The sequence below is a fragment of the Sander lucioperca genome, chromosome 20 (assembly GCF_008315115.2).
Source record: "Sander lucioperca isolate FBNREF2018 chromosome 20, SLUC_FBN_1.2, whole genome shotgun sequence".
NCBI lineage: Eukaryota > Metazoa > Chordata > Actinopteri > Perciformes > Percidae > Sander > Sander lucioperca.
In genome coordinates, this window is record NC_050192.1 from 1,591,027 (window position 1) to 1,604,763 (window position 13,737).

At 42.9% G+C, this 13,737-nt stretch overlaps 1 protein-coding gene across 2 annotated transcripts in view; it reads left to right on the top strand.

Moving 5' to 3' along the window:
- The window catches only part of aldh1l2 (aldehyde dehydrogenase 1 family, member L2), a 34,582-nt gene that overhangs the window by 1,631 nt on the left and 19,214 nt on the right, over positions 1-13,737 (top strand). For both annotated transcript variants that reach the window (XR_004896019.1, XM_031288180.2), the window contains exons 2-5: positions 4,095-4,239; positions 7,543-7,777; positions 11,084-11,249; positions 12,568-12,669. Coding sequence is in view for 1 of the 2 variants with exons in the window: in XM_031288180.2 (XP_031144040.1) it covers positions 4,095-4,239; positions 7,543-7,777; positions 11,084-11,249; positions 12,568-12,669 (648 nt within the window). In the remaining variant the exon portion in view is untranslated. The remainder of the gene's footprint in view (positions 1-4,094; positions 4,240-7,542; positions 7,778-11,083; positions 11,250-12,567; positions 12,670-13,737) is intronic.

Below are 13,737 nucleotides of genomic sequence, written 5' to 3' on the forward strand. Positions count from 1 at the left end.
ACTGAATGATGGCTGAGTAGAAAGTGGTCAGCAGCTCCTTAGGCAGATTAAACTTCCTTAGCTGTCGCAGGAAGTATAACCTCTGCTGGGCCATTTTCTGGACAGAGTCAATGTGGGGAGACCAGTTTAGGTCCTGTGAGATGGTTGATCCCAGGAACCTAAAGGAATCCACAGTGGACACTGTGTCGTTCTGGATGGGACTTCTCCCAAAGTCCACTGTCATCTCCACAGTCTTCTTGGGGGTTTAACTCCAGGTGGTTCTGACTGCACCATTGGACCAGCTGTTCCACCTCCTGTCTGTAAGCAGACTCATCACCATCCTGGATCAAACCAATGACAGTGGTGTCATCTGCAAAGTTCAGGAGTTTTACAGACAGCTTCTTTGAGGTGCAGTCATTAGTGTAGAGGGAGAAGAGCAGAGGGGAGAGGACATACCCCTGTGGGGCGATGGAACTGGTTTTGGATGAGATGCTCCCCAGTCTGACATGCTGCTGCCTGTCAATCAGGAAGCTGGCGATCCACTGACAGGTGGCGGCAGGCACTGAGAACTGGGTGAGCTTCTGATGTAGGAGTTCAGGGATGATGGTGTTGAACGCCGAGCTGAAGTCCACAAACAGGATCCTGGCGAGGTGGTGCAGGATGTATTGCAGTCCCATAATTGACAGCATCATCTGCCCACCTGTTTGCCCTGTAGGCAAACTGCAGGGAGTCCAGCAGGGGTCCCGTTATGCCCTTCAGGTGGCTTAACACCGGTCTTTCAAGGGATTTCATGACCACAGACGTCAGGGCGACAGGCCTGACGTCATTTAATCCTGTGATGGAGATCTGCGTGAAGATTGGCGCCAGCTGTTCAGCACAGACTTGCAGACAAGAGGGGGACACACCATCAGGTCCTGGAGCCTTGATCTTCTGCTTCTGAAAGAACCGGCACACATCCTTCTCGCGGATTGTTGGCGCAGGTGGGGGGAGGGGGTTTTGTGTGTGTGAGGGGTGTGATAATGGGTGTTTGTCAAACCTGCAGTAAAAGTGATGTGTTGATTGGCTAGATGCTTTTCCCTGATTTTCTAACTTTGTTATTTACATAAGAACTTAATAACTTTGGCCAGATACAACAAGAAATCTGAAGACATCAAAAACATACATTGAAAAACTCAACAGCAATGTCTCTTCCAGAAATCATGACTGAGTTAATCCAGATAATCTGCAGACCTTGTTGTGAGAAGGTTCATGTAGGAACTATTTTCTTTCTACCGAACTACACCTGCCGACCGTATCACCACGCAGAAGGAAGCCTACTCTTGGACGAGAGGCACACGCTCCTCTACTGAGCTGTAATTGTAGCTAAACGATGATGCTAGCTCACCTGAGCTAATGTTAGAGCTCAGCGGAGGCGGACGCCATTAATGTTTACATCTTGCGCTGTGAGCGCTGTGAGCATGAGCCTCTAGTCCATGAGTATGCTTAGTTACATGCGGTGATACCAAAGGGCAACTTCCATGCCTGAAAAAAGTGAATCCAATGCGGAAGTGACTTAAACTAGTGATGGTCAAGCGAAGCTTCTACCAACCAAGCTATGGGCCGATTTCCAACCAGTTCTGTTAACTGCCGTACATGCGGCACCAGTACCTGGAGGTGGACGTTTACCTGCTATTAAAGGAACACGCTGACTTATTGGGACTTAGCTTATTCACAGTAGCCCCAAGAGTTAGACAAGTCCATACATACCCTTCTCATCTCCGTGCGTGTCGTAACTCTGTCTGACGCCCCCACCGCTAGCTTAGCCTAGCACAGATCCTGGAGGTAACCAGCTCCATCTAGCCTACTGCTCCCAATAAGTGACAAAATAACGCCAACATGTTCCTGTTTACATGTTGTGATTTGTCACAGGGTGTAGAAATAACAAGGTCACATGAGACACAGCCATCTTCTAACCGTAAACAAACTGGGAACTATATTCTCAGAAAGGCGAAGCACTGCTACTTGGGCGGAGTGATTTGCTAGCAGCACCTAAAGCCCTGTGGTGAGGAGCAGAGAGTTCACCTGGAGTTCACTCAGAGTTGGAGTAATAGAGTCAACAATTACTAGATAGTAAAAGCATAGTGACCTTGTTATTTGTACACCCTGTGACTATACAAATCACAACATGTAAACAGGAACATGTCGGCGTTATTTTGTCACTTATTGAGAGCAGTAGGCTAGTTGGAACCGGTTACCTCCAGGATCTGTGCTAGGCTAAGCTAGCGCTGGGGGCGTCAGACTGTTACAACACTCACGGAGATGAGAAGTGTATGTATGGACTTATCTAACTCTGGGGGATACGGTGAATAAGCTAAAGTCTCAATAAGTCGGCATGTTCCTTTAAAACTTTGCTGGATGACTCGGGTCAGAAGGGTTAAAAATCGTCGACTTTCCCTCTTTTAGCGTTAATTTGTTTACATATTATGTATTTGAAACCTTACACAATACTGGCTTGGACGCGGCATTCTCCCAAGCTCTGCCCTTTTGTCCAAATATGGTCACTTCTGGCTCCAAAATACCAAGATGGCGACAACCAAAATGCAAACTCCTAGCTTCAAAACGGCAGTCCACAAACCAACGGGTGACTTCACCAATGATACATCCGATCTTTATCTATGGGTGATATGGTTGACGGGAATAGTTTGGTAGAAAGAAAATAGTTCCTACATGAAACTGCTCACAACCAGGTCTGTGGATTATTTTGGGTAACCGGTAGGGGTGTGAATCTTCACTGGTCTTATGATTAAATTACGATGATCCTGTCAACGATTCGAATCGATTCAATATCACGATGCATCGCAATGCGCCACCTCCTCAATATGAATATATATTGCTACACATGGTTTTCATCAACAAATATATAGTATATATACAGTATCTCACAAAAGTGAGTACACCCCTCACATTTTAGTAAATATTTCACTATATCTTTTAATGGGACAACACTGAAGAAATTACACGTTGCTACAATGTAAAGTATTAAGTGTACAGCTTGTGTAACAGTGTAAATGTGCTGTCCCCTCAAAAAAACTCAACACACAGCCATAGTGTCTAAACCGCTGGCAACAAAAGTGAGTACACCCCTATGTTAAATTCCCATAGAGGCAGGCAGATTTTTATTTTTAAAGGCCAGTTATTTCATGGATCCAGGATACTATGCATCCTGATAAAGTTCCCTTGGCCTTTGGAATTAAAACAGCCCCACATCATCACATACCCTTCACCATACCTAGAGACTGGCATGGGGTACTTTCCATAAAATCCTCTCTCAATGCAAATCAAACCAGCTATCAGGCTAACTGACATAAAACCATGCCAATCTCTAGGTAGCACTACAGATAAGAGGAAAAATATGTATATTAGATTTTGGGTTGAACTGTCCCTTTATTAAGCAGGTGTAGGAACATTTTCTGTAGATTAATAAACGGAGGTTTTAAGTGACCTTTTTCATGTATTAAAGATGCACTCAATTGATTTGGCATTTCAAAGGGTGTAACATTTGGTTTAACATTATGTATTACTCTTATTATTATATAATACTATTTTTTCATAAGATAAATGATGGAGTAATGTTGGAAATTGATATATCTCTGTTCCTCACATAAGAATATAGAGCATTGTTGATGGTGTCTCATGTTATAATGTTCCATGACATGTTTTATCTGTTACACAGACAATATTGAACTTTAGCTAAACTTTAGCTAAACTTTTTTTTTAAATAATCGCAAGCACTTAGTACATTTAAGTGCAAAACAACATTTCTGGAGTGCCCCTTTAAGAGTTGGGTCTTGTGGGCCTCTGTGGCCTCCTGTGGCCCCCTGAGTGCTAAAGGCACTCTCCTGCAGTTGCCTGCTCTGCATTAGCTTTTCCAGTTGCATTACATCCATGGAACTAACAAGGTCAGGAAAGTGTTGGAAATCCTTATTCCACTGAGAAGCAAGAGCTCTGTGTACACACAAAGATATCAAAGCACTGCAGCATGAATGAGACAAACTGTGGATGAGTATTTCCCATCATTTCTAGTACTGCAGATTTACACTGGGAAAAGCTGAAATGAAATTTGCTCTCCTTTTCAGAATTATTACCAGAATAAGCTCAAACTAGCTATAATTGGCCAGAGCGTGTTCGGCCAGGAGGTGTACAGCAACCTGAGGAAGCAGGGTCACAAGGTGGTGGGTGTGTTCACAGTCCCCGACAAGGATGGCAAGGCCGACCCCCTGGGTGAGTTAACCCCCTTCTCTCTTACCTGTTGGTTCTATCCTTCTCTCTGACTTGAGTGAGTGCACATTACTGTCTTCCAGGTAGAGCTGTAACAATTCCAAAGTTTGCTGTGGAATTATCACAGATAATACATGGTGATGCTGCAGCAAGATCAGTGTGCAGGATTTTCTTCTTTTTTTTGAGTTTTTTTCACTGAAAGCAGCTGCCTGCTGCAGCTGGAAATGATGCTGATGAGAGCAGTGAGAGTGAACTGAACACTAAAGTTGGTTCAGTAGGCTGTCAAATCAAAACAATGAGCTCAAAGATGCCAATACAGTCCTGTTGATGGACCAACGAGGTAAAGGAAGGAACTCCGGAATTCTGCACTCATAGGAGTGTTTTCGATGCTGCAGCTATAGACCTGGATGAACTCCCCGACAATGTGACAACAACAAGAAGGAGGCTTACAGAAGTGGGGACAAAATCCTGTACAAAATAGGCCAGAAACAGGCTAATTTCCTAGGTTATAGCTCATTTGCTAGGTTAAAGCTTAATATGAAATAGTCTACATAGAAAATTAAAACCTACAGTAGTTAACATAAGATGTGGCCATGTTTATTTCTCTTAAGAAAAAGATCTCTCAAGTCCAATCCAGTGGCTGGTTGAGATGAGTTTTATTCACTGCGCAGTGGAGAAAGAAGCTCACAAGAAGCTGTAGGATTCTCTCTGACCAGAATGAGTTTTCTGGTCAGGGTTTTATACAAGGTTACAGAATGCAACAGAATATCAACAGGCATTCATTCACAAAACTACCTGAGTAGATTTACAGTACATAGACCCAATACTGTCTGCTCAAACTATTGAAAAGCGGCCCTTTGTTTAAATGAGGTGTGAACACACTGGGACCGGTTTGGACGGCCCTTAAATTGAATAAAGTGTGAACTCTGCTGGAGTTTGGCTCCGGCCCTAAAACAAATGGTCTCACCAACAGTGACCCAAGCAAATGGTTTGTTTTAACACTAAACTACAGCAAAGGCAGACAGGAGACACTTAAAGTTGTTGATCAGGTAAAACAATAGGAACTTAATCAGTCAACAGCAAAGAGGATATCAGGATAAAATGAGACTAAAACGGTTTGGAAATTCAATTTCTTCTAAAGTATAAATGGCTGTATCATCTGGTTCACTAATTACACCATAAGAAATTACATAAAAATGCAACAGAATCAAAGTTTTGTATTGGGTTTGTACAAACAAAAACAAGACAGAACATCTCGGATGTGTGGATGGCCTCTGATGATCCTATGTCCTGGGTTTTCTATGGGTCATCACAGGCCTGTTCTGGGGCTGAGGTAGATGCATGTTGACTCCACAGTGCTCCTGGACAAAGACAGGCCTTAATCCTGCGTTAGCTGCGGGATAGTGGCTCCATTGTCTGTTTGGGGAGAGGCCCTGTGTGGCCCAGAGATGCAGCTCTGAGTAAGGCTGGGTACCCGACTCAATTCTTTTTAGGACCCGACCGAATTGCCTCTAAAGTATTGAGTATCGAAAAATGCCTCGTCCTTCAATACCCAATTACAATACCTAAGGAGTTAAAGCTTTAGCGCGTAACTTTTGGATATTAATGAACGTCCGTTACATTCCAGCCATTGCCAAATGAGTTGCTACAAAGCTAATTAAGACTATCAGCTCCACACAACTCTCTCTGGATTTCTCAGTATGACTATGTTCAGAAGATTGTGGCGTCCGGTGACTTTCCCGCTCAGAAACTCGAGTGAAGATAATTACCTCTTCTGAAGAGTCCATCATGTTTTTTTAATCCTCCGTGTCCTCCTTGGCTACTAGTAACTGCATGGAGGAGGGGGGGGGGGGCTTGTATCATGTGGATGCACCAACAGTGTTGTTGTCATTACTTAGAATTCCTCATGGGGCCGCCCGAAACTACACACTATAGCTTTTATCTCATCAGAGTCAGTGAGCCAATCAGCGTGCATAATGCTTCTACTAATATCTAATAATGCTGGTGATTGGCTGTCCAACACTACACGTCGTAGAGGCACGCAGGAAAAACTCTACGTTACACACAGAGATGGGGCGCAAGTAGTAGGGGCTGAAATATAAATAAAAAGATTTGTACCAAATGTATAATGTTGTAATTTGTTTTTGTTTTATAAAATTCGTATTGAAAAAAGCATTGTTCAGGAACCTGTATCGAAGTCACTGTAACGAACATTTTTGAACGATACCCAGCCCTACCTCTAAGGTGAAAAGTCTACAATCGGGCCGCGCTCTTTGGTATGATGCAATTGTTTTTTAGTAAGCATCATCATGAGCAATCAGCGGCCTCTTGACCTCTGCCTGTCTTCCTCTTTCAATTCACTTCAATTCTAGTACCTTCTGTGTCTGAGCCCACTCGAGTTTAGTTTCTAGCCCTTCCCGGAGATCAACATAGGAATGATACTGTGATATTCAAAATGCACATATTGCGGTATTAAAAATACCTGCTCCCATTGTAGTCTTAGTTAGTATCTACAGTATGCTCAGTGAAGGTTGACCGTCTGCTATCTAAATGGCCCTTCACAGAGAACAATTAGTTACCTGTGTTTTTTGTCATAATGCTCATGTAGTGTAGCAAGCAGAGGCCTTTTTCACAACTTTCCTTCTTGGTTGCATTTAATGAGACTAGAAAAGGACAGTGTAAAATGGACCAAAAAGCATTGCATTCACAAGCTACAATGTTGAAAAGTGAAACTGAAAAGACAGTTGGTAAGCCTGTATTAACATTGTGGAAACTGTAACATGGATTTGGTCATTTCCTTGCAGTCAGATCTCATATCGCTGAAGAGCCCAAGTTTCAAAAAACAGACTTACTTACACATGCATTGCAAGTTTGAGCAGTTATATAACGATTGAAATGAACTGAAGTATGAAGTAGAGCTAGAGCAGTAAATCTGCTGGGCTGATATCGGTAGCAGCATATATGTTGGACGATTACTAATATAACGTTTGAAAGTCTGCGGTACAGCAATGCCAAAGATGTTTGAGGTTATTTAGAAGCAGTGTCCCATTACAAATAATCTGATGTCGTACATATCTTGAAAATACTTATGTAAAATGAAATATTGATCCATCCTTATTAGAATTTATAAACACTAAAATATCAGTATCAGCCTAAAGAAATCCAGTATCTCTTCTAAGAATGTCCGCAATCAATTTAAAAACTGCTGCACTTGGGGTAAAGGCTCCAACCATGAACCCCAGATTCCCTGTTGCACTTCCTTTCTGCTTTCTAAACTTATCAGTAAACTCTCCTCTTCTCTGTCAGCGATGGCGGCGGAGAAGGACGGGACGCCGGTGTTCAAGTTCCCCCGCTGGCGGGTCAAGGGGAAGCCCATCCCGGAGGTGGTGGATGCCTACAAGGCGGTGGGCGCCGAGCTCAACGTCCTGCCCTTCTGCTCCCAGTTCATCCCCATGAACATCATCGACAACCCCAGGCACGGCTCCATCATCTACCACCCCTCGCTCCTGCCCCTGCACAGAGGAGCCTCGGCCATTAACTGGTAAGGAAGACGGGTTAGGCAGTAGTGGCGGACATCGTCCTCAGACCACGTTTCACACTGAGCTTGTAGGAAGCAGAGGGTCAATTCTATTTACGCCATCTTGGGAAAACAGTCATGACCAGTCGAACGACGAACGCTGTGTATCCAGTAACCAGTAACATAGCTCAAGCTCGGCATTAGTCGTTCAACTGATCGTGACTGTTTTTCCAAGATGGCACCTGCCTGTATACGTGAACGGTACTGTCTTTATAATCTTTTTATAATAATCTGTACACTTAAAACGTTCTCTTTTACATGTAGGGACCCTCATTATGCTACTGTTGAAGTGTGGTGCTATTTTGAGCAAAGGGCAGCAGGTCGGATTCGAACCTGCGCCGCTGCAAAGGGCCCAGCCCACATGGGGCGCACGCTCCCACTGGGTGAGCTATACGCCGCCCCGACCCTTAGGTTCATTTTGCGCCAGATTTGTCCTAACGCACCGTCCCATCCCCTGGTTATCCCCCCTAGTCCTGCCATTAATGTTCCAATCTACAAACAAAAAAAGAAGTGCTGTGCCAACAGGTTTGGCAGTTGACCCTGCTCGGCCAGGTTAATAATTACTTGTCTCGCTTTGCCAGACCCTCCTTCAAAGTGCGCTGAAGGAGGGTCTGGCTACTCCAAATAGCATCAGGGCTGCCAACTTTTCAAAAAATCTTGGAGTGAGATTTGGTGTGGCCAACCAAAATTTTGCTGCGTACAAAAGCAATTTTTTGTTTTTGCTCATTCAGCATCATTACTGTACAGCAACAAAAAAAATGTATTATATATATATTTACACACACACACACACACACACACACACACACACACACACACACACACACACATACACATACCCCAGTGGTTCTCAGCGTAGGGACCAGGATCCCAAAGTTAAATTAACATTGGTCTACCAAAGGGATCTACTAGGACCACTGCAATTCTAAAGAATGAGAACAGTAAATGTTTAATTTTCATTATGGGTGCAGTCAGTGACGTCCTGTACTCATGTGTCATTATCTGGAATTATGGAGCAAAGTCTTTTCATAGCACCTCAAGTTTCAGATTTTTAGTCATTTAACAGTAAAGGTATGGGATTTTACTTCGAAAAATCTCCATATTTATACGGTAAAATTGTTTGATTTTCAGTAAGGGTTTAGTCAGAGATGTCCTTAACTCAAATATATCAGTCATTGCCTGGAATTATGGAGCAACGTCGTTTTATTGCACCTACAATTTCAGATTTAAAGTCATTTTACAGTTAAAATGTTGGACTTTACTTGGAAAACCTCCATATGCATACAGTTAAATTGTTAGATTTTAATTATTGGTGTTTTTAGAGATGTCAACTCAAATATTTTAGTCATTGACTGGATTTATGGAGCAAAATAGATTTTTAGCACCTCGACTTTCAGATTTGAAGTCATTTTACGGTAGAAATGTGGGACAATTACTTTGTAAAATCTCAAAATGTTTACAGTAAAAATGTTGGTTTTTATTTCTTGAAAATATAATCCACATATATAAATATATATATAATCGATATAATCTTATTTTTATGTGTACTTTATATATAAAGTTTAACACCTTATTTTGAAAACCGGAAGTAGTCCCATGTGTATCTTACCGCTAACTTTGCTAAGACCGTCGTTCTGTGCCGTTTAATACATTTACCAAAAGGACTAGTATATGAGTGCACTACAATTTCAGCGTCGGCTGATTTGACCACGGAGATCTGAGCGTCGGTTGGCTTGACCGCAGTCCTGGGATGGCTTGTGAAGTAGCATCGCAAATGTGAGAAAATTTCGAAAATTCCACAGACACTCTTGAACCCCCTCACCGTCTCTGAAAGCATAACTAGTTGATCACAAGTGGCTCAACGGGTAAAAATGCACTTGTCTCACGGCCAACGCGTCAGAGTTGGCACCCCTGTAGCATTTGGGGTTTGGGAGGAAAACGTGCTCTGGTTTAATGGCATTTCTTTAAACCAATCAGAATCGTCATGGGCGGTGCTAAGCTCCGCACAGAGCCGCTGCAAAATAGTCATGCGAGCGAAAACTCAGATTGGACAGATAGTCTAGCAAACTTTAGATAGATATTGTGTTAGCTAATTGTAACTGGCATTACTGAGTAAATGTGTTGGCTTTATGACTTTTCTCTACTTGTGGCTACAGTGGGTGCTATAAAAGTTACACAAGTTAGCTTCCTCTAATGGTTTTTTTAAACTGTACTTTAGAGAAACTAAAAGGCTAAATGTGCATAGTTCACCAGGCCCTGAGTCCTGAGTGGAGGTAGAGGAGGGTTTGCTGCTATCTGTCTGTGTAGCAGTAGGTTTTCTTATCTCCTCCTCTTGCTAGTCCGTCTGTTCTCCACCCTTAATATCTCTCTGCTCCTGTTATCACTCACTAGACTATGGGGGAAACAGCTAGCTTAGCTGTGTCCAAAGTTTTAAAAAAAATGAACAGCAACATGACTGCAGGCTCCTGCAGGAGAAGACAGGTTGGTCCAATGCTAGTCTCACATGCAGTCTCTATCTCCACAGCGTTGTGGAGTAAGGTCTGGCTACACCACACATACATTCTGGGATAGGAGAAAAATAACGCTCTGGGTTGTTTGCATTTTATTTTTTTATTTAAACCAATCACAATCGTCTTGGGCAGCGCCAAGTTCTGGACGCAGCGACAGTGGCTCTGCTAAATAGTCTCGGGAAGGAACTTGTTTTGGTGGAACATTTGCACCCTGATAAAAACTGACAACACATTCAATTTTAAATTAACTGTTCACACAATACAGTAACATTAGCTATTTAAATTGGCTAGATACATCGGCCCCAAATCGTCCCACTTAGAGAGTAAATGCCGTAAACATATTCTTTGTAGAGCTTTACAATCATTCATCGAAAGAACCATGCAGGCCCGCTTTGTTGCATGATCCAAATTTTCTTTAAAACTCGCCATTTTCAGCGTGTAGCTTGCTTGCTCGAAGGTTGTTGTTGAGGGATTTTGAGAACGGCAACACACCAGAGCGGAAGGAGAGGGGTAGAGCCTGACAAATATCAGGCTTTATCCTTGAAATATACTTCCATTGATCCAGACTAGTCCAATGCAGGCATAAAGGAATATGTCTTATCAACAGCCCCAATCCCTCCAGGTGCAATCAGCTTTTATTTCTTCTTTATCTGATTCTGCTCCATTTGGTCAGGCTTATGGTCTACTTTATATCTTATATCAAAGTGGTTTATGGCAACGCAAGGCTTGGTTATATTTCTGTATATGTGTGTGTCACCAGGACCCTGATCCACGGTGATAAGAAAGCTGGATTCACAGTGTTCTGGGCTGATGATGGACTGGACACCGGACCAATCCTGCTGCAGAGGGAGTGTGCTGTGGAGCCCACTGACACAGTGGACACACTCTACAACCGCTTCCTCTTCCCAGAGGGCATCAAGGCTATGGTAACCACCTGGAATTTAAAGTGCTCATATTATGCTTTTTGGCTTTTCCCCTTTCCTTTATTGTGTTATGTATCTTTTTTGTGCACGTTATAGGTTTACAAAGTGAAAAAGCCCAAAGTCCACCCCAAAGGGACTTACCATCTCCAACAGAAAACTCTGTTCACAAACTGCTCCAAACAGCTCTGTTGTAGTCCAGCCTTTACTTCAGAGACAAACGTGGTCACTTTGGAACACACGTTATAATGCTCGCCTAGCTGCTAGCATGGCACGCCCTCATACTCTGCTTCTGACTGGCTAGTAGTCCTTACCTAGGTACTGTCAGGGCACGCCCTCATACTCTGCTTCTGACTGGCTAGTAGTCCTTACCTAGCTACTGTCAGGGCACGCCCTCATACTCTGCTTCTGACTGGCTAGTAGTCCTTACCTAGGTACTGTCAGGGCACGCCCTCATACTCTGCTTCTGACTGGCTAGTAGTCCTTACCTAGGTACTGTCAGGGCACGCCCTCATACTCTGCTTCTGACTGGCTAGTAGTCCTTACCTAGCAACTGAGCATGTGCGACTCCCAACAAAGATGGAACAGAAGTGAGATGTCTCACTCTGTAGCTAAAACAGAGAGCTCAACACACAGGGTGAAAAGAGGAGCTGCAGCAATGTGCAGTACAACAAAACTATGTAAAGCTATTCTGATATAACCTCTAAATACAATTATGGACCTGAAAATGAGCATAATATGAGCACTTTAATGTTTTTTGGGTGAACTACTCCCTTTGATCACAAAAGGACTGTAATCAAGAGTGTATGATCAGCATGCATTTATATTGAACCATTTTCAAGTTGAGTAAACCATCAAGTCGTCCTGTAGAGACATATCTTCATGCTCTTTCCCACAAGGGCGGCTGTGGCTCAGGTAGAGCGGTCGTCTACCAATCAGAAGGTTGGTGGTTCGATCCCTGCCCCTGCAGTCCCATATCGATGTGTCCTTGGGGAAGACACTAAAACCCAAATTGCTCCCGATGCTGCGCCATCAGTGTGTGAATGTTTATCTGATGAGCAGGTGGCACCTTGTACGGCAGCCTCAGCCACAGTGGATGAATGTGTGTGAATGGTGAATGGTGCCTGTAATATGGAAAAGCACTTTGAGTAGTAGTTAAGCCTAGAAAAGTGCTATATACAGTAAATACAGTCCATTTACATTCACAATGCCTAGTTCCAACTTACCCTTATATCTTTTGAACTTGTCAGCAAGAAATGAATATACATGACGCAGACACACAGCACAGACGGAGGTGTCACACTCGCACTGTTTCCTGCTGCAGGTGGAGTCGGTGCAGCTCATTGCTGATGGAAAGGCCCCAAGAGTTCCCCAGACAGAGGAAGGAGCGAGCTATGAAGGAATTCAGAAGAAATCCAACGCCAAGGTGAGAGGTCGGTGGTCGTAGGGTGACCGCGGTGGGAAGGGCTTGTGTGGTATGGGTTTGAATGCACGTGTTTTAAGCTAAAATGCTGCATTAAGTCACTCTTTACATAATTACGTTTGAATGAAATGGTGGGGACAGTAGTATTCCAGTACCCTGGATGAGGTGCTTCCCACAGACAGTGTCCCAGTGGACAGCTACTCAGTGAACAGCACCTTCACTCAGAGAATAGCATGGGAATGTACTCTTAGCCCAACATGTTGTTTGTTCAGGGCAGTGGTGGAATGTAACTACGTACATTTACTCAAAGTAGTGTACTTAAGTACAAATTGGAGGTACTTTGCATTTATTGAAAGGGATAGCCCCTTAAGATGTAGCATCTCATTTTTGAGGGGGGGCCCATAAACACAAATACATAGTTATAAAACACATTCAAATAGAACAGCGCTACATAACAAACAAACACTACAAATACACAGGTACAGACAGCTTGCCCACACCCCCAGCTGTTACACAAAATAGAAATTAGATACAATCATAGCCTGGATAATAAATCCATTCCAAAAGAATAAAGAACAATTGAAGCAGTTTGTCTTCAGCACAAATAAACAGAAAAAGTCTTAAGAATGCACAATTAAGTTAGTTAATTAAGTAAGTGGTGATAGATCTCAGACAAACAGGGAGATTATTCCAATCAGAAGGAGCTTTATAGTTGAATGATCTCTGTCCAACTTCTTTGAGAATTCGCGGGACAAAGAAAAAGGGATATTGCATATGTACTTGACTTGAGTCTTTTCTTTTCATGCCTCTTTCTACTTCTACTCTGCTACATTTCAGAGAGAAATATTGTACTTTTTACTCCACTACATTCATCTGACAGCTTTAGTTACTAGTTACTTTACAAATTATCATGTTTTGCACCCAAAACACATGTAGTTTATCAAATCTGATGTTTTATTATAACTTAAACTACCCAACAATATACAGGCCTACAAGTAAACTTAGCCAATTTAACACTTAGTTGATTGACAGAACAGTTTGGACCGTTTCCAGTTTCTAAAATGTGAGGAT